The sequence below is a fragment of the Mobula birostris genome, chromosome 8 (genome assembly GCF_030028105.1).
Source record: "Mobula birostris isolate sMobBir1 chromosome 8, sMobBir1.hap1, whole genome shotgun sequence".
NCBI lineage: Eukaryota > Metazoa > Chordata > Chondrichthyes > Myliobatiformes > Myliobatidae > Mobula > Mobula birostris.
The window spans coordinates 107,650,840-107,670,457 of record NC_092377.1 but is presented as its reverse complement, the minus strand read 5'-3'; the positions used below and the strand labels follow the sequence as shown (position 1 = coordinate 107,670,457).

The following is a 19,618-nucleotide window of genomic DNA, read 5'->3' as shown; positions in this document are numbered from 1 at the left end:
CCTTAACAGTGATGACATACAGAGGGATCTTGGTATCGAGACTCACTGAAAGTTGCCATACAAATTGACAGGGGTGTCCGGTGTGTTCCGGTTTCCTTCCACAGTCGAAAGACCCACCGGTTGGTAGGATAACCGCTCATTGTAAATTGTTCCGTGTTTACACCACGGTTAAATTGGGGATCGCTGGGCAGCACAGCTCGAAGGGCCGGAAGGGCTTATTCCGTGCTGTATCTCAGTGAATAAATAAAAAAATATCAGGGCAGCCCGAGGCTGTTTTATTTTCTCCAGTGGTGGAGGCTGAAGGGAAATTTCATTTAAATTTATTAAAAAACATATGAGGCATAGATAGAGTAGGTAGTCAGTGTCTTTTTTCCCCAGAGATTGTAATGTCCAGTATAAGAGAGCAGGTATTTAATGCGAGACGGGATAAATGCAACATAGATGCGAGAGGCTGTTTATTGATTTAACACACACGCAGTGGAGGATCCCTGCAAACCGCTGTCAGGGTGGAGGTGAGGCACAGAGCACAGGCGTGTTCATGAGTTAACAGTGCTAAGCACCGTTTCAGGCACATAAAGGTAGGATTTGGTCAGAGTCTGGAGGAAGAGTGATTAACAGGGGTTATTGGTTTAATGAATTTAGCATGACGTGGTAATCAAATGCCGTTCTATGGTCCAACTATATAACTACAAGGTATCCTTTCCATGTAATGGACGACAACAGCATCCTGGTCTTCATCTCTTGGTCCTTGTTTCACTTCTCATTTTCATCTTCAGGCAGATTATCTGAGAGAGAAAAACAATATCTCAAATCTGATTCATGATTAATAAAGTTAGAGATTTCAATATATGATGTACAAAGCTATCAAGAGTTTACCGAATGTCTTTTATTAATTTGAAACCTAATTAGTTTGAACAAGTAATAAAACAGAAAGGAAGAGAGAAGTTTGTGCATACAGAGGCTTACGAACCAAACGTGAATGAACAGGACTGTTACAAGACGTTACCAACAGCGCCAGTTTCCGGGGTTTGGACGCTCTAACTCTCCGGAGTACAGATAGCTGGCACAGCCCCCTTAAGGGTTCAGGATGGCTCCGCTAATTGGTAATCGTGTTTTGGGTACCGAGAATTGAGTGTTTAAGGAACACCTGAACTGGGGCTCAGTGCTCAATCATAAGCCCTACTAGTGATTTCACCCGGCGTTTGTTTTGTGCTCAGTTCTCAATCCGGTTTGATAATGTGTCTCCAGGCCGCCGTGTGCCAGCTCTCACAAGGAGGATGCCAGAGTCGCTCAGCTGAGGTTGTTGGTCGCCCTGTTGTGTCAGTACATCTTCTGACCCCGGAGAGATTCAACGGAGACCGAGTTCTTGCCATGGCTTCATCATTCAATGCTCATTGGTGTTCCAGCTCCGCCGTCCTGGTTCCCTTCGGAACTGGAAAAGTGGCCTTCATGATCTCTCTCCTCTCCTCACAAGGGACACTGCAGGTTGGGAAGGAAGCTCAGAGATTTGAGTGGATTTGGAGGAATTCATGGTCTCCCTGAGAAAGGTATTTTATCATCCCGCTGGCACACACAGAGCCTGGATCGGGGACATCGGTCAGCGGCTGACAACGCTATTGATTTCTGACCTCTGGCGCAAGGGAGTGGGAAGCCTTGGCCACTCCATACTGTCCCGGGCTCTGGGATGAGCTAATTGATGCTCTCACCTTGGGAGAGCCAATAGGCGACTTAGTTGTCCTCAACAACCAGTCCATCTGTTTGACAATCACCTGGCAGAGCGTAAGAGGGACGACATTACGAGGCTGAAGCCCGACCTCAGTGCATTGCGGTTTCACTCCCCAGCCCCCCCCCCCCCCCTCCCAGGTCTCGGACCGTGAGTGACCAGCCCGTTTCCTGATCAGGAATCTGTCAAGCCCACACAGATCGGTTACACGAGGCTCTCCGTCGACAAGAGGTGCCGGCATTGGAATCAAGGGAGCGGCTAATATTGTGGAGAAGCGGGTCGCGGGTAGGTTAAACGTCCGAAGCTACAGCAGCCTTGAGGACCGCTAAGACCATCCAGTATCAGGAGGACTGACAGTAGTTGTCACTACTCCCAGTCCTACGGATTCTGCTGTTGTGCTGAAGGTGAAGTTCACCTGGGGTAAGACCTTGGGGCAGACGAAGGCTTCTGTGGACTCTGGGGCAGCGAGTAATTTTCTGGACTTAGGAACAACACGTGTGGCTTGACATTCCGCTGCGAGAGTTCAGCCAGACCTTGCCCGCAACTGTCTTGGACGGCCGCTCACTAGGTTCTGAGCAGATCCACTAACAGACTGTGGTGTTGCAAATAAGCACAGGGGACTATGTGGGAGACATTAGTTTCTACATTATTGAATCTCCACTCATAACCCTCATCCTCGGGTATTCTTGACTGTCCCAGCATAACCCATCCGTGGATTAGAGGGAGGGGAGAATCAGTGCTTAGTCCAGTAGTTATAAAAGGGTATGTTTGTGGTGTGGTGTTCTGACTCCCAGAATTTCCTGAGACCAAGACCAGCAAGGGGACAGACTTCAGTTCGAGGTAACCCGAAGCCTATGAGATTCAGAAACCAGATCCCAACTAAAGGGAAGGCTTTGAAACGCAGACTCTTTGAGTGTGCTCCTGGGGGTGCAAAGGCCATCTGTAATGGCTTGTTGCCTTCGCCTGAAGCTATGAATGGGGATTTGGACTCTAATTTTGACCCTGTTGCCGCGAATAAGCTTTGTGAGTCAAGGGAGAATCTGTTGAATCACCCATGCCACCCTGGAAGCCTCAAGAGTTGTCTTTGAAGGAAGGTCTGGAGGCGATGGCAACACCCAAGCAGGTCAATATTCCTTATGTCTACAAGGAGTCTGAGGAGGTCTTCAGCAAGGGAAAGGCCTCAACTCTTCCACCGCACCGACCCTACAACCGTGCTATAGACCTGCTCCCGGCACTCGTCCCCTACAACCGTGTGATAGACCTGCTCCCGGCACTCGTCCCCTACAACCGTGCGATAGACCTGCTGCCCGGCACTCGTCCCCTACAACCGTGCGATAGACCTGCTCCCGGTACTCGTTCCCTACAACCGTGCGATAGACCTGCTGCCCGGCACTCGTCCCCTACAACCGTGCGATAGACCTGCTCCCGGTACTCGTCCCCTACAACCGTGCGATAGACCTGCTCCCAGCACTCGTCCGCTACAACCCTGCGATAGACCTGCTCCCGGCACTCGTCCCCTACAACCGTGCGATAGACCTGCCGCCTGGCACTCATCCCCCGCACGCTGTGGCCCAGAGAGAAGGAGAATGGAGGCATCGATAAAAGAGGCCCTTACCACACAGGTCCCATTTGGCCCTTCACCTCACCTGTAGGATGGGAGCCTGTGACTGTGCAGGTATTATAGGGGATTAAACTGCATAACAACCAAGAATCATTAGATTAGATTAGATTAGATCCGGGTATTTCCTAACTGGAAACCTTGGATGAATTGAGGTCAAGTCCATTTTAAAGGCTAGAGCTGAGGCTTTTAGGTCCGGGGATACCAGTCGCTACACGGAATCCAGGCGTGGATTCCTGGAACCCTGGAAAGCCATTAAGGGTGCCAAGAGGCAATATCGAGCCAAGTTGGAAGCCCAGGCTAACCAGAGGGATGCCAGTAGACTATGGCAGGGTCCAAATGAGATCACCGGGTGCAAAGAAAAGGCTGGAAATATCAATAACTGTGGCGCTTCTCTTCCTGACAAACTTAACGTATTCTACGCAAGATTCGAACAGAAGAGGAGCATCCCGCTCCCTCCAGATGAACCAGACCTGGTGGGATCAAGATTCATCGTCACCGAGGAGGACGTTAGAAGGGCCTTCCTGAAGATAAATCCAAGGAAGGGGACGGGCCCAGATGGCGTCCCGGGATGGGTTCTCCGGGCCTGTGCAAGCGAGCTAGCTGGAGTGTTTGCTGACTTCTTCAACTGCTCCTTGCTTGAGTCTAAGATCCCCTCATGTTTTAAGAAGGTAACAATAATCCCAGTGCTGAAGACAAGCAAAGTGGCGTGCCTGAATGACTATCGACCTGTAGCTCTGACATCAATTGCTATGAAGTGCTTCGAGCGATTGGTTATGGCACACATCAACCACAGCCTACCGGTGAACCTCGATGCTTTGCAATTCGCCTACCGGAGCAACAGGTCAACGGCAGATGCCATCTCTCTGGCCCTACATTCCTCCTTAGAACACCTGGAGAATAAAGACACATACGTAAGGTTCCTTTTCATTGACTACAGCTCTGCCTTTAATACCATCATTCCAAATAAACTGATTCCTAAACTCTGGAACCTGGGCCTTAGCACTCAGATCTGCAGCTGGATCTTCAACTTCCTCACAGACAGGACCCAGGCTGTAAAAATAGGGGACAAGCTCTCCTCTACAATCACTCTGAGCACCGGTGCCCCACAAGGCTGTGTACTCAGCACCCTGCTGTACTCACTGTACACCCATGATTGTATAGCCAAGTTTCCATCAAACTCAATATAAATATAAGTTTGCTGATGACACAACAATTGTAGGCCGTATCTCGGGTAATGATGAGTTTGAGTACAGAGAGGAAATTAAGAACCTCATGGCATGGTGCGAAGAAAATAACCTATCCCTCAACATCAGCAAGACGAAGGAATTGGTTGTTGACTTCAGAAGGAGTAGCGGATCGCATGACCCAATTTACGTTGGTGGTGCGCAAGTGGAACAGATCAAAAGCCTTAGGTTCCTCAGGGTCAATATCACAAATGACCTGACTTGGTTCAACTAAGCAGAGTTCACTGCCAAGAAGGCCCACCAGCGCCTTTACTTCCTGAGAAAACTAAAGAAGTTTGGCCTGTCCCCTAAAACGCTCACTAATTTTAATAGATGCACGGTAGAAAGCATTCTTCTAGGGCGCATCACAACCTGGTATGGAAGTTGTCCTGTCCAAGACCAAAAGAAGCTGCAGAAGATCGTGAACACGGCGCAGCACATCACACAAACCAATCTTCTGTCAATTTACACCGCATGCTGTCGGAGCAGTGCTGCCAGGATAATCAAGGACACGACCCACCCAGCCGACACACTTTTCATCCCTCTTCCCTCTGGGAGAAGGCTCAGGAGCTTGAAGACTCGTATGGCCAGATTTGGGAACAGCTTCTTTCCAACTGTGATAAGACTGCTGAACGGATCCTGACCCGGATCTGGGCCGAACCCTCCAAATATCCGGTCTTGCCTCTCGGTTTTTTTTTTTGCACTACCTTACTTCCCATTTTTCTATTTCCTATTTATGATTTATAATTGAAATTTTTAATATTTACTAATTTTAACTATTTTTAGTATCTTTAATATTTAATATTTGTAATCCAGGGAGTGTGAAGTGCAGAATCAAATATCGCTGTGATAATTGTACGTTCTAGATTCAATTGTTTGGCGACAATAAAGTATAAAGATTATGAAGACACACAGTCCTCTTTTATTGTCATTTAGTAATGCATGCATTTAGAAATGATTTAATATTTCCTCCGGTGTGATATCACAAAACACAGGACAGACCAAGACTGAAAAACCTGACAAAACCACATAATTATAACACACAGTTACAACAGTGCAACGATACCATAACTTGATGAAGAAGTCCATGAGCACTGTAAAAAGTTCAAAGTCTCTCAAATGTCCCACATCTCACGCAGACGGGAGAAGGAAAAAAAACACTCCCTGCCATTCCCGACCACAATCCGTCTCTGAGTCATCCGAAAACTTCGAGTCTCTGAATCAGCTCTCCGACACCGAGTACTGAGTGCCATCTCTGTCCGAACGATTCGACCTCAATCTCGGTCACCAACAGCAGGCAAAGCCGGGGATATTGAGGCCTTCCCTCCAGAAGAATCCCGACCACGCAGTAATGACAGCAGCGAACGAGCATTTCAGAAATTTCTCCAGATGTTCCTCTGTGCTTTCATGTTCGACTCCATCAAATCAGAATTGTCCACGGCCCCTATTTAACGGATACGATATCATTTTTCACTGGAGGGCTGCGCACCCCCTTCCACTTATGAATACAGCCTTCAAGATGCTCCAGGGGCAAGGTAGTCACAAAACTAGACTTATGGAGTGCATACTATCTGGTCCATATAAGGGAAGACTACATTCAATACATCAACTGGGCACTACGGGTACCTAGTTATGCTCTTCAGCCTTGTGAACACTCCAGCCATTTTCCAAGCCTTTATCAATGACATGCTCCTGGATACTCTCCATAAGTATGCCTTTGTCTACTTGGGTGATATCCTCATCTTCTCAAAGTCCATAGGGGAGCACGTCACTCATGTCTGTGACATTTCAAAGAGTCTTCTAGAATGGACTTTATGTCAAGTTGGAGAAGTCTGAGTTTCACATGACAACCATTTCATTTTTGGGTTTCATCATCTTCAATGACAAACTCAAGATGGACCCCATCAATACCCAGGCATTCAGAGAATGGCCACCACCACCACCCAGTATCTAAAGCAAACAGTTCCTGGGGTTTGCAAACTTCTACTGGAAGATCATCAGAAACTTCAGCTGAGTGGTTTGATTATATGAGAAATTGCTGATCTTCTGGGATTTTCACACATGACAATCTCTAGAGGTTACAGAGTGGTGCGAAAAAAAAATCCAGTGAGTGGCAGTTCTGTGGGTGAAAATGCCTTGTTAATGAGAGAAGGCGGCAACAGTAACTCAAATAACCATACGTTATGACAGTGGTGTGCAGAAGAGCAGCTCTGAATGCACTAAACATTGAAGTTTGAAGTGGATGGGCTACAGCAGCAGAAGACCACACCAGGTCCCAGATGTATCAAATACAGTTGCCACTGATTGGCAAAGGCAAGGTGTTGTCATCTGATACATGGCTGTCAATTCAGTTATTTCTAAGAGTTTGTTTAATGATTCCCTTAACACATGTTGGTATCATGGTTTTCATACTCACCCCAACGGGAATGACAACTGGGGTCTCCAACATGCAATAGCGACTTTCCCTCCAAAGCCAGAAGGACCGGGAAAGCTTTATGCACTGTGTTAAATGACCCTTTATAGATTTCGCTGACCAAGAGCTGCAAATTTTTTGGGCAACGGAAGAGAGAAAATTCCAGTTTTTCGTGTTCAGTAAAAGCCTGGAAACAGAAGACAAAAGATATTCAGAACGATATCCAATATAATTCAAAGAAATGCATTTGGTGGACATTTGGCCAATGAATGAATTTGGCCAGCAGTGAAATATGTTACACTTTCACTGTGTTAACTGGATATCAGGGAGGGGGATGTTTATCAAGTGGGAATGATGTTCTGATCAGCTGGTGTTCCACCTTCTGCCCTGGTCAAAGTCACTTGAACTTTTACCTTTATTGAGAAATAATGTATTGAACAGAATAGTGCAGATATTGAGAGTTGTAGATTCAGGGTGTACAACACAGAATCAGGCCCTTCATCATACCAGATCCATACTAACCCATATACCTGCATTAGGACCTTGTCCATCTTTGCCTTGTCTATTTAAGTGCCTGTATAATTGCCTCTTAAATGTAGCAGTTCTGTAACGAGAGAGCTGCGGACGGTGGTGAACACAAGTGCAGAGTAAGGTGTAGAATTAACTCTGACTCAGATTTGAAATAAAGGAAGGGGAAAATCAGCTGAGGTGTGGAATGCATAGTTTATCCAATGTTCTCAGTTTGCTCTGCTGTCCTTGGTCACGATTACACCCAGCCTCCCTCACTCCATCACAGGATCGGTGTCACCAGTAACGAGTGCCTCGCTACCCACGGTGTAAGTGTTACTTGCCAGTTTTAACTCACCTGAACAGCAAGGCCAGTATTGTAGATAGTCCCAAAGGTACCATTCATCTCCTGGTAACTCAGGAGCTGACGCAACAAGAGCATGATGGCTTGTTCAATGTGGCGTCTTTCCATGGTATCAAGATCATTGCGATGGTGTATGCAGGTGAGAGCAAGGACAGTCATGGAGGCTGTATCTACAACGTAGAATTAGAAAGAGAATCAGAATCGGCTTTAACATCCAGGTCTCATTGCACCTCCCCTTTTCCTAATTGGCCACCATTCAGATAATAATCTGTTTTCCTGTTTTTGCCACCAAAGTGGATAACCTCACATTTATCCACACTAAATTGCATCTGCCATGAATTTGCCCACTCACCTAACCTATCCAAGTCACCCTGCATCCTCCTCACAGCTAACACTGCCGCCTAGCTTCGTGTCATCTGCAAACTTGGAGATGCTGCATTTAATTCCCTCATCTAAGTCATTAATATATATTGTAAACAACTGGGGTCCCAGCACTGAGCCTTGCGGTACCCCACTAGTCACTGCCTGCCATTCTGAAAAGGTCCTGTTTATTCCCACTCTTTGCTTCCTGTCTGCCAACCAATTCTCTATCCACATCAATACCTTACCCCCAATACAGTGTGCTTTAAGTTTGCAGACTAATCTCCCGTGTGGGACCTTGTCAAAAGCTTTTGAAAGTACAAATATACCACATCCACTGGTTCTCCCCTATCCACTCTACTAGTTACATCCTCAAAAAATTCTATGAGATTCGTCAGACATGATTTTCCTTTCACAAATCCATGCTGACTTTGTCTGATGGTTTCACCACTTTCCAAATGTGCTGTTATCACATCTTTGATAACTGACTCTAGCATTTTCCCCACCACCGATGTCAGGCTAACCGGTCTATAATTCCCCAGTTTCTCTCTCCCTCCTTTTTTAAAAAGCGGGGTTACATTAGCCACCCTCCAATCCTCAGGAACTAGTCCAGAATCTAAAGAGTTTTGAAAAATTATCACTAATGCATCCACTATTTCTTGGACTACTTCCTTAAGCACTCTGGGACAGTTATCTGTGCTCAGTTCTGGTCACCTCACTACAGGAAGGATGTGGAAACTATAGAAAGGGTACAGAGGAGATTTACAAGGATGTTGCCTGGATTGGGGAGCATGCCTTATGAGAATAGGTTGAGTAAACTTGTCCTTCTTGGAGCAACAGAGGATGAGAGGTGACCTGAGATATGTGTATAAGATGATGAGAAGCATTGATCGTGTGAATAGCCAGAGGCTTTTTTCCAGGACTGGAATGGCTAACACAAGGGAGCATAGTTTTATGGTGCTTGGAAGTAGCTACAAGGGGGATGTCAGAGGTAAATTCTTCCACACAGAGAATGATGGGTGCATGAAATGCACTACAAGCGATGGTGGTAGAGGCGGGTACAATAGGGTCTTTGAAGAGACTCTTAGATAGGTACATGGGGGATGACTTAGATAGACCTCCATGGACTCTTAGATAGGTACATGGGGGATGACTTAGATAGACCTCCATGGACTCTTAGATAGGTACATGGGGGATGACTTAGATAGACCTCCATGGACTCTTAGATAGGTACATGGGGGATGACTTAGATAGACCTCCATGGACTCTTAGATAGGTACATGGGGGATGACTTAGATAGACCTCCATGGACTCTTAGATAGGTACATGGGGGATGACTTAGATAGACCTCCATGGACTCTTAGATAGGTACATGGGGGATGACTTAGATAGACCTCCATGGACTCTTAGATAGGTACATGGGGGATGACTTAGATAGACCTCCATGGACTCTTAGATAGGTACATGGGGGATGACTTAGATAGACCTCCATGGACTCTTAGATAGGTACATGGGGGATGACTTAGATAGACCTCCATGGACTCTTAGATAGGTACATGGGGGATGACTTAGATAGACCTCCATGGACTCTTAGATAGGTACATGGGGGATGACTTAGATAGACCTCCATGGACTCTTAGATAGGTACATGGGGGATGACTTAGATAGACCTCCATGGACTCTTAGATAGGTACATGGGGGATGACTTAGATAGACCTCCATGGACTCTTAGATAGGTACATGGGGGATGACTTAGATAGACCTCCATGGACTCTTAGATAGGTACATGGGGGATGACTTAGATAGACCTCCATGGACTCTTAGATAGGTACATGGGGGATGACTTAGATAGACCTCCATGGACTCTTAGATAGGTACATGGGGGATGACTTAGATAGACCTCCATGGACTCTTAGATAGGTACATGGGGGATGACTTAGATAGACCTCCATGGACTCTTAGATAGGTACATGGGGGATGACTTAGATAGACCTCCATGGACTCTTAGATAGGTACATGGGGGATGACTTAGATAGACCTCCATGGACTCTTAGATAGGTACATGGGGGATGACTTAGATAGACCTCCATGGACTCTTAGATAGGTACATGGGGGATGACTTAGATAGACCTCCATGGACTCTTAGATAGGTACATGGGGGATGACTTAGATAGACCTCCATGGACTCTTAGATAGGTACATGGGGGATGACTTAGATAGACCTCCATGGACTCTTAGATAGGTACATGGGGGATGACTTAGATAGACCTCCATGGACTCTTAGATAGGTACATGGGGGATGACTTAGATAGACCTCCATGGACTCTTAGATAGGTACATGGGGGATGACTTAGATAGACCTCCATGGACTCTTAGATAGGTACATGGGGGATGACTTAGATAGACCTCCATGGACTCTTAGATAGGTACATGGGGGATGACTTAGATAGACCTCCATGGACTCTTAGATAGGTACATGGGGGATGACTTAGATAGACCTCCATGGACTCTTAGATAGGTACATGGGGGATGACTTAGATAGACCTCCATGGACTCTTAGATAGGTACATGGGGGATGACTTAGATAGACCTCCATGGACTCTTAGATAGGTACATGGGGGATGACTTAGATAGACCTCCATGGACTCTTAGATAGGTACATGGGGGATGACTTAGATAGACCTCCATGGACTCTTAGATAGGTACATGGGGGATGACTTAGATAGACCTCCATGGACTCTTAGATAGGTACATGGGGGATGACTTAGATAGACCTCCATGGACTCTTAGATAGGTACATGGGGGATGACTTAGATAGACCTCCATGGACTCTTAGATAGGTACATGGGGGATGACTTAGATAGACCTCCATGGACTCTTAGATAGGTACATGGGGGATGACTTAGATAGACCTCCATGGACTCTTAGATAGGTACATGGGGGATGACTTAGATAGACCTCCATGGACTCTTAGATAGGTACATGGGGGATGACTTAGATAGACCTCCATGGACTCTTAGATAGGTACATGGGGGATGACTTAGATAGACCTCCATGGACTCTTAGATAGGTACATGGGGGATGACTTAGATAGACCTCCATGGACTCTTAGATAGGTACATGGGGGATGACTTAGATAGACCTCCATGGACTCTTAGATAGGTACATGAAGCATAGCAAAATTGAGGGCTGTGTGGTAGGAAAATTCCAGGTAGCTTTGAAAGTAGGTTGCATGGTCGGCACAACATTGTGGGCTGAAGGGCCTGTAATGTGCTGTAGATTTCTATGCTCTATGTCCTGATGAAGGTTTTTGGCTCAAAACTTTGGCTCTTTATTGCTCTCCAGAGAAGTTGCCTGACTATCCGGGTTCCTCCAGCATTCTGTGTGCGTTGTTCCAGGTTTCCAGCATCTGCAGAACCCTTTGTGCTTCAGAAAGAAGCGATTGTGAATTCGCTGTCTACTGGGTACAGCACCTTCTCTGAACTCTTCACAACTGGTTTAGCATCATGGTTGCCACATGGACTGAGATACAATGAGAAGCTTTGTCTGCGTTCCAGCAGACAGATAATTCCTGTTTTAAGAACCTATTGAACGTGTGGTGAAGGACCAGCAGAATGCGACTGTTGTGCACCCACACTTTCTGGAGGAAAGTACAAAACCGTGACAGCAACATTCAGTGCAGGGAGAGGGTACCTGAGAACAAGTGGCACAAAAGGTCAGCATTACTCAATGGACTGAATGGCCTTCTTGTTGTCCAAACACCCTGCACTTTTTGATTTGTCTGGTGCACTTCTGGAAGAAGAGTGACACATACAAGATGTTGGAGTTCAGGCAGTATCTGTGGAAAGGATAATGAGTGACACGTTCGGCCAAGACCATTCATCAGGACTGCAAAGATAAGACAATAAGACATGGGTGCAGAATAAGACATAGGAGGCAAAGAGTGGGAATAAAGGAAGCCTTTTCAGGTAGGCTGTCAGTGACTAGTGGTGTTCCACAGGGGTCTGTGTTTGGACTGCTTCTTTTTATGTTATATGTCAATGACTTGGATGACGGAATTGATGGCTTCGTTGCAAAGTGTGCAGACAATATGAAGATAGGTGGAGATAGGTAGTTTTGAAGTAGAGGGGCTGCAGAAGGACTTAGACTTGCAGAATGGCAAGATAGTGAATATAGTGTCGGGATGTGTATGGTCATGCACTTTGGTAGAAGAAATAAAAACATAAACTACTTTCAAATAGAGAGAAAATTTTAAAAATCTGAAGTCCAACAAGACTTGGGAGCCCTTGTGCAGGATTCCCTAAAGGTTAATTTGCAGGTTGAGTCATCAAGTATATAATGGTGAGGCTTTATTGTTACATGATGTGAGAATGATGAAATTATCTTTTGGAGGTCACCTGATGTGATTTTTCTGCCGATGTGAGGTCACGTGATGACATGTGCCCCGTGACTATATAAGGGTCGACCCAGGTGATGCAGTGGGTTTTTGAGTTTGTAGATTTCCAGGTAGAACGTGCTGTATCTCTGTTTCTGTTGCGTGTTTGTTTTTGGTGACGCAGTTTCATTTTTAAAATGGTTGTGTGTTCTGTTGCAAAATACCTTATTATTTGGACTGGAAATTTGTGGCTGGATATGCCAATTTACTCAATTCCAACAGTTGAAGGGAGAGTGAAGAATTTATCGAAGGATCGAGAGAAGTTGGCATCGTTTGGCAGTTTAATAAAGAATCGACCTTATTGAGCCTTCGTTGGAGGAGTACCTGCATAGAGATAACTCTTGCCAGAAAGAGCAAGGAGTTCATGCAAAAAGGTGCTCTCTCTCTCTAAAGGAATTTAAGGTCAGTTGATTTAAACTGTTTGTTTTCGGCATCGTGAATCCTGTGGACAGAACCAGCAGTAAAGGTGCGTCTGTGAAGAAATCCTTCTCCAGAGAAGTCTCTCCCAATTGAATGTGTAAAACTGTTGGACTTTTGAAGTTATCGCTTCAAGAACTGTTTTCGCATTTAATGCTTTAAGAACCAGAGCCAAGTGGCGAGTTGGTGAACGGCTGCATATCAGTTAACTTCCAGTTAAAGTTTTCCTTTGTGTTTTTTTTTCCTTGTCGTTTACACGTGTTTAATAAATGCTTGGTTGTTTTTATATAACCTGTCTCGATTGATATTCATTGTTGCCGTTTACGTAACATTATAAAGCACTGGTAAGCCCACACTTGGAGTATTTTGAGCAGCCTTAGGCCCCTTATCTTTGAAATGATGTGCTAATATTGGAGAGAGATCAAAGGAAGTTCACCAAAATGATTCTGGGATTGAAAGTCTTCTCGTATGAAGAGCGTTTGATGGCTCTGGGCCTGTACTGACTGGAATTCAGAAGAATGAGGGGTGACCTCATTGAAAACTATCAAATATTGAAGCACCTCATTAGAGTGGATGTGGAGAGGATGTTTCCTCTGGTGGGGGAGTCTCAGAGCAGATGATACAGCCTCAGAATAGAGGAGTGTCCTTTTAGAACAGAGATGAGGAGTAATTTCTTTAGCCAGAGAGTGGTGAATCTGTGGAAATCATTGCCACAGGCACTCTGGAGGCCATGTCATTGTGTATATGTAAGGCAAAGGTTCATAGATTCTTGATTAGTCAGGGCAGGAAGGGATACAGTGAGAAGGCAGGAGATTGGGGCTGAGAGGGAAAGTGGATCAGCCATGATGAAATGGTGGAGCAGACTCGATGGGCCAAATGGCCTAGTTCTGCTCCTATAAATTATGGTCTTATTTTTATATGAAACAAGCCATATTGAATTAGATACCCAGCAGATACCCTGCTTGATTTAACCATCAGGCTCAGTGTGTAGTTCCCACCCTAGATTGAGGTAGCATTTAAAAAAAAGCGCAATCTGTTGAAGCAGGAATAGGCCATTCAGCCCCTCACAACACCTGAACCATTTTCCTGTACCCCTCCCATTCCCTGGATATTTATGCACTAAATAAAGTCAGCAACAGAGACTGAACTGTGCTCTTGGAAAGAGAATTCCGAACATTCACCAACTCAGAGGTCACCATCTCTCTGCCTCCTTATTTTGAATCTGTTACCCCCTGGCTCTTGGCCTCAAGCCCAGGGAAACACTGCTCTCTCACTGCATCTACTTGGCAAGACCTGTAAGGATTTTGTATATTTCAATGTGATCACCTCTTACTGTTTTAAGCAATCAGCAGTGCAAGCCTTAAGCTCAAGAGGTTCTGCAGATTCTGGAAATCTTGAGCAAAACACATAAAATATTGGACGAACCCAGCAGTTTGGGCCACATCTTCAGAGAGGAATAAACCATCAAGGTTTTGGGTCAAGAACCTTCATTAAGTCTGCAATCAGGGAGAAGAATTAATCAGCTCATTCTCCCTCAATGTAATGACCCCGTGTTCTATTTCTATGACAAAATTCAGAAGATTAGCCAGGCTGTTAGTGTCTCTGCATCAGGTCAAAAGTCAGTGTCATCCGTTCACTCACTCGGAACTAATTTACTTAAGCTGATACAATTCAAACCTTTTGACTATAACACTTTAGATGAAATGTGCTACATTTGAAATCCTCCTCTTGTTCCCTTGACATTTTACCTACAACCTTTTTAAACTATGTTTTTGGTTGACTGCACCAGACATTCTGCAAATAGTCAACACTTCTCTTCTGTTGGCTGCTTCCCAAAAGCCCTGAAAACTGCAGTTGTTAAAGAACAATCTGGATGCCTCAGTAAATGATAACTACAGGCCTATATCAAACTTACCACGTTTAAGTAAAATCATTGAAAAAGTTGTTTATCAGCAATTCAGTAGCTCTTTGGCTCTCAGCAACTGTATGGATGTTTTCCAGTCTGGATTTCGACGACACCATAGCACTGAGACTGTTCTGGTGAAGGTTTTAAATGACTTTTGCTTCAACCACGATGATGGTAATATTTCAGTTTTGGTTCTGCTCGATCTCAGGGCTGCCTTTGACACAGCAGATCATGGCTTATTACTGGACAGACTGGAAAACTGAGTGGGACTTTACTGTACAGTCCGCCAGTGGTTTAAATCGTATTTACAGGACAGGGACTATTTCTATTGATTGGTAGCTACATATCTGAGCAAACAAAAATGACATGCAGAGTGCCTCGAGGGTCCATACTAGGGCCTCTTGTGTTTAAAATATATATGCTCCCTCTAACGCAGTACCTTACCATAGGATTCTATTGGGTTTGAAAGTGTAAAGGGTAGATTTATACAATGACGTTGCTGGGATTCGAGGAAATGAGTTATGGAGAGAAGGTGAACAGCTTGGAACATATTTCATTGGAGCATTTGAAAATGAGGAGTGTGAAATTTTAGAGATGTATAAAATCATAAGAGGCATAGATAAGACTGAATGCAGACAGTCTTTGATGGAGAATCCAGAGCTGGAAGGCTTAAGGTGAGAGGGGAGAGATTTAATAGGAATCTGATGGACAACTTCATCCAGAAGGCATTCAGTATTTGGAACGAGCTGCCAAAAGAACTGGTTGAAGCAGGTATACTAACAACATTTAAGTAACTGGGCTGGTTTCTGGACAGGAAAGATTCAGAGAGATATGGGTCAAACCCAGGCAAACGTCACTAACAAAGATAGGAATCTTCACCAATTGGGCTGAAGGTTCTGTTTCTGTGTGATATGGCTATTAGGTCCCCAGCCTCAGTAAATTACACTTACCAATTAAGAAATGTTCTCCAAATGGATCTTTGTGACTCATAACCCTGCTGTAGATTTTATCCACAAAGGGGATTTGGACAGGTTGCTTTTCAATGCAGAGCGCCAGCATTGCTAAGGAGATCTGGTAGAAGTCTGTAAGAGGGTGTCCTTGGGACGCTGCAATATGGAAACATGGTGTTTAGTTGTAGTCTGAGAGACAATTGAGCAGCTTGGCTTTTCATCCATGGTACAACTGAAGGGGTAAAACGACCAGAGTAAACAAGGGCAAGAGCACTGCCCTGGCTACTGCAATCACCATTGAGAGTGAAACAAAGGCAAGAGGTACAAGGTCTCCAAAACGTAGGATCACAGGGTGGCAAAGAATGAGGTAACAGTGGATCGGAAGGAGATGTGGAGACAGATTACGGACAGAAGGTATGTGAACTGGAGTAAGCAGGTGATGAGAAAAGAAATACTTGGACTAGAGAGAGAGAAAGGAGGAAGGACAGAAGGGAAGGGGGGGATGATATACAATGAGCAAAAAAGCAAGATCACAGCAAAGACACAATATGAGGTCAAAAGGGAGGAACAAAGGTTCAAATACCCAGGTAGCTAGGAGTCATTACTCAGAACAATCTATCGGTTTCCTCAATATCAAATGAACAGTCTCAACCTCTTCCTGGGAATGTCGGATTGAGAACAGTCGTCCAGATGAGCTTGGATGAATCAGCACAAAATTGTGGTACAGGGAGGACAGAATCATAGGAGAATGATAGAAGCAGATACAATGGCAGTGTTTAGACAGGCCCATGAACAAACAAGGATGGAGGGATGTAGACCATGTGCAGGCAAATGAGATTAGGTAGTTGGCATCATCGTTTCCACTGAAATGGTGAGCTGAAAGACTTGTTCTTGTGTCTGCAATCTTCATGAAGATTATCCAGTCTGCTTAAAAAAATGGAAGCAATCAGAACTTTGGAGAAATGATTGACAAACTTCTAAAAGGACCAATCACACTTTAAAAATGGATGCTCAGATGCAATAAATGAGTTGTCCACCCTGTGGAGTGTGGTCTTTCACTGGATCTTCTGTATTTTTTGTATTTACTGTGATTGGCTGCAAGAACCTCAGGGTTGTTTATGGTGCCATATATGTACTTTGATAATAAATTTAAATTGAACTTTGACAACTCAGTGATGGACACTTCCCTGACATTAGGATAAAGAAACACAAAGAAGAGAAAATCCAAAGATGCTAAAAATCCAAGTAACACACACAAAATGCAGGGGAACTCTGCGAGCCAGGCAGTGTCCATGGAAAAGAGTAAACAGTCGATGTTTCGGGCAGAGACTCTTCATCAGGACTGGAAAAAGAGACGAGAAATCAGAGTAAGAAGGTGGGGAGAGGGAAGTAAAAAAGCGGAAGGTAGAGAAACAATTCATTTTCAGACATTTCTACAGCAGATGCACCATTTTCTTTAGCTCTGCAATTTGATGCTTATTGGCACCAGTAGCCAGCAGTTCGGTTTAACACGTCTCCACTTAATGCCCAGTGCCTGCTCTTTCTCATGACAGGACTGACATTCATTATAAATCCAGCTCCCAAAGCTGATGGAGGCTGTGGAAGGGGATGTGTGACCTGTAAAGGAAATTGAGTAAGTATCTGAAGGAAGAGTGAGGAATGGGAATGATTACATCATGTTTTCAAAAGCCATGAGAAGATGAACTACTTGTTAGTGTTGTGTGGTGCTTAATTCAAATTTTATTTATTTAGAGATAGAGCACAGTAAGATGCAGTTGCCGCTGTTTGTGTGAAGAGGGAAGGGGTTTTGAGGCTTCAGTGTTTCTATCATTCATTCTATGGGGTTCTTGTTTCATGGATGTCTGTGAAGAGTATGAATTTCAAGTTATATAACAAATACATGCTTTGATATTAAATAAACCTTTGAACCTTTCAGCAGGACCTTCAGCCCAACGAACCTGTGCTGCCCAATTACTGCCATGTGACCAATTAACCCACTAACCCGTATGTCTTTGGAATGTGGGAGGAAACCAGAGCACCCTGAGGAAACCCACACAGTCACAGGGAGAACATGTGAACTCCTGGAATTTGACATCTGGAAATGAACCCAGCTCACTGGTTCACTAACCACTCGGTGTTGCACTAACCACAACGCACAGTTTTGCCCCCAATCATGTGGTGGTATCAGCAGAAGCCAAAAAATGGTTCCTTCTGCTCAATCTTGGTTGCAATTTAACTTTGTGATGGTCTTGTTCTACAACTTACCTAGGTTTTGGTACTCCATATTGAACTTCTCTCCAAGAATTTTCACCAGATTAATCTGTGCCTGACCATCGGAGATGCTGCTTGGATCCAGACAGCCAGCTCTAAAAGCCAGCACGTAGAGAGCAGCTGAACCAGAGGGCAGATCACTTCCTGCAGAGCAAGGGGAGAAAACAGTTAAAATTCAAAAATGAAATTACACTTAACAATAGTTATTTCTAAGGATAAAATCAAGTTTTTTGGTAAGGTACTAAACTGGAAGAGGATAAATGATGACAGGATGAGACAGGAGCTAAGGGGTGTTGATTGGGAGGAGTTACTGTTGGACACGTCCATGTCTGACATGTAGGAGTTGTTTAAAGACCAGCTAATCCAGGTAATGGACGGCTAGTGATCTTCATCTTGTGGTAGGGAAGCTATTGGAGAGAATACTAAAGGACAGGATTTAGGCACATTTGGAAAGGCATGGCCCACTTTGGGACAATCACCTGGGTTCATGTGAGTCAAGTCATGCGTTACAAACTTGATCAAGCCTTTTATTTTTAAAGATGTGGCAAAGGAGCTGGATGGGTGCAAGGCAGAGGATGTTATCTACATGGGATTTAGTAAGGCATGGGACTCTGGGTGAATTGCAAGTTTGGATTTGCAACTAGTTTGCCCATAGAAGACAGAGAGCAGAGATGGAAGACTGGAGGTCCATGACCAGTGGTGTTCTGCAAGGATATGCACTAGAATCTCTGTTGTTTGTGATACACATCAGTGACCGGGATGAAAAAGTAGATGGATGGATTAGCAAATTTGCAGATGAGGGAAGTGTAAGACAGATAAATTCCAAATAAGAAAAAATTATTGAATGCATGGAGGACACTACCGTGGCTGACAGGTGAAGTCAGAGCCAAAGTAAAAGCAAAAGACAGGGCTTGCAATGAAGCCGAAGAGGATTGGGAAGCTTTTAAAAACTTGCAGAAGGAAACTAAGAAGGTCATTAGGAAGGAAAAGGTGAATTATGAAAGGAAACTGGTGACTAATATCAAAGAAGATATTTTAAGTATATAAAGGGTAAAAGAGAGTTGAGGGTAGATATAGGAACAATAGAAAATGACACTGGAGATATTGTAATGAGAGACACAGAGATGGCAGAGGAACTGAATGCATATTTTGCATCAGTCTTCACAGTGGAAGATGTCTGCAGTATACCAAACATTCAAGAGTGTCAGGGAAGTGAAGTATGTGCAGAGAAAATTATGACTGAAAAGGTTCTCAGGAAGCTTAATGGTCTGAGGGTGGATAAATCTCCTGGACCTGATGGAATGTACCCTTGGGTTCTGAAGGAAGAAGCTGGAGAGATTGTTGAAGCATTAACAATGATCTTTCAAGAAAAGGTAGATTCTAGCATTGTACTGGATGACTGGAAATTTGCAAATGTTACTCTGCTAT

General features: G+C 44.5%; 1 protein-coding gene across 4 annotated transcripts in view; it reads right to left on the bottom strand.

The window, feature by feature from the left end:
- Positions 1–452: 452 nt before the first annotated feature.
- LOC140202273 (cobalamin binding intrinsic factor-like) overlaps positions 453–19,618 on the bottom strand; it is a 44,864-nt gene continuing 25,698 nt past the window's right edge. For all 4 annotated transcript variants that reach the window (XM_072267157.1, XM_072267158.1, XM_072267160.1 and 1 more), the window contains exons 4-8: positions 18,185–18,334; positions 15,920–16,075; positions 7,846–8,021; positions 6,984–7,167; positions 453–785 (exon numbers count right to left, since the gene is read on the bottom strand). In XM_072267157.1, the coding sequence (XP_072123258.1) occupies positions 754–785; positions 6,984–7,167; positions 7,846–8,021; positions 15,920–16,075; positions 18,185–18,334 (698 nt within the window). In that variant the 3' untranslated portion in view covers positions 453–753. The remainder of the gene's footprint in view (positions 786–6,983; positions 7,168–7,845; positions 8,022–15,919; positions 16,076–18,184; positions 18,335–19,618) is intronic.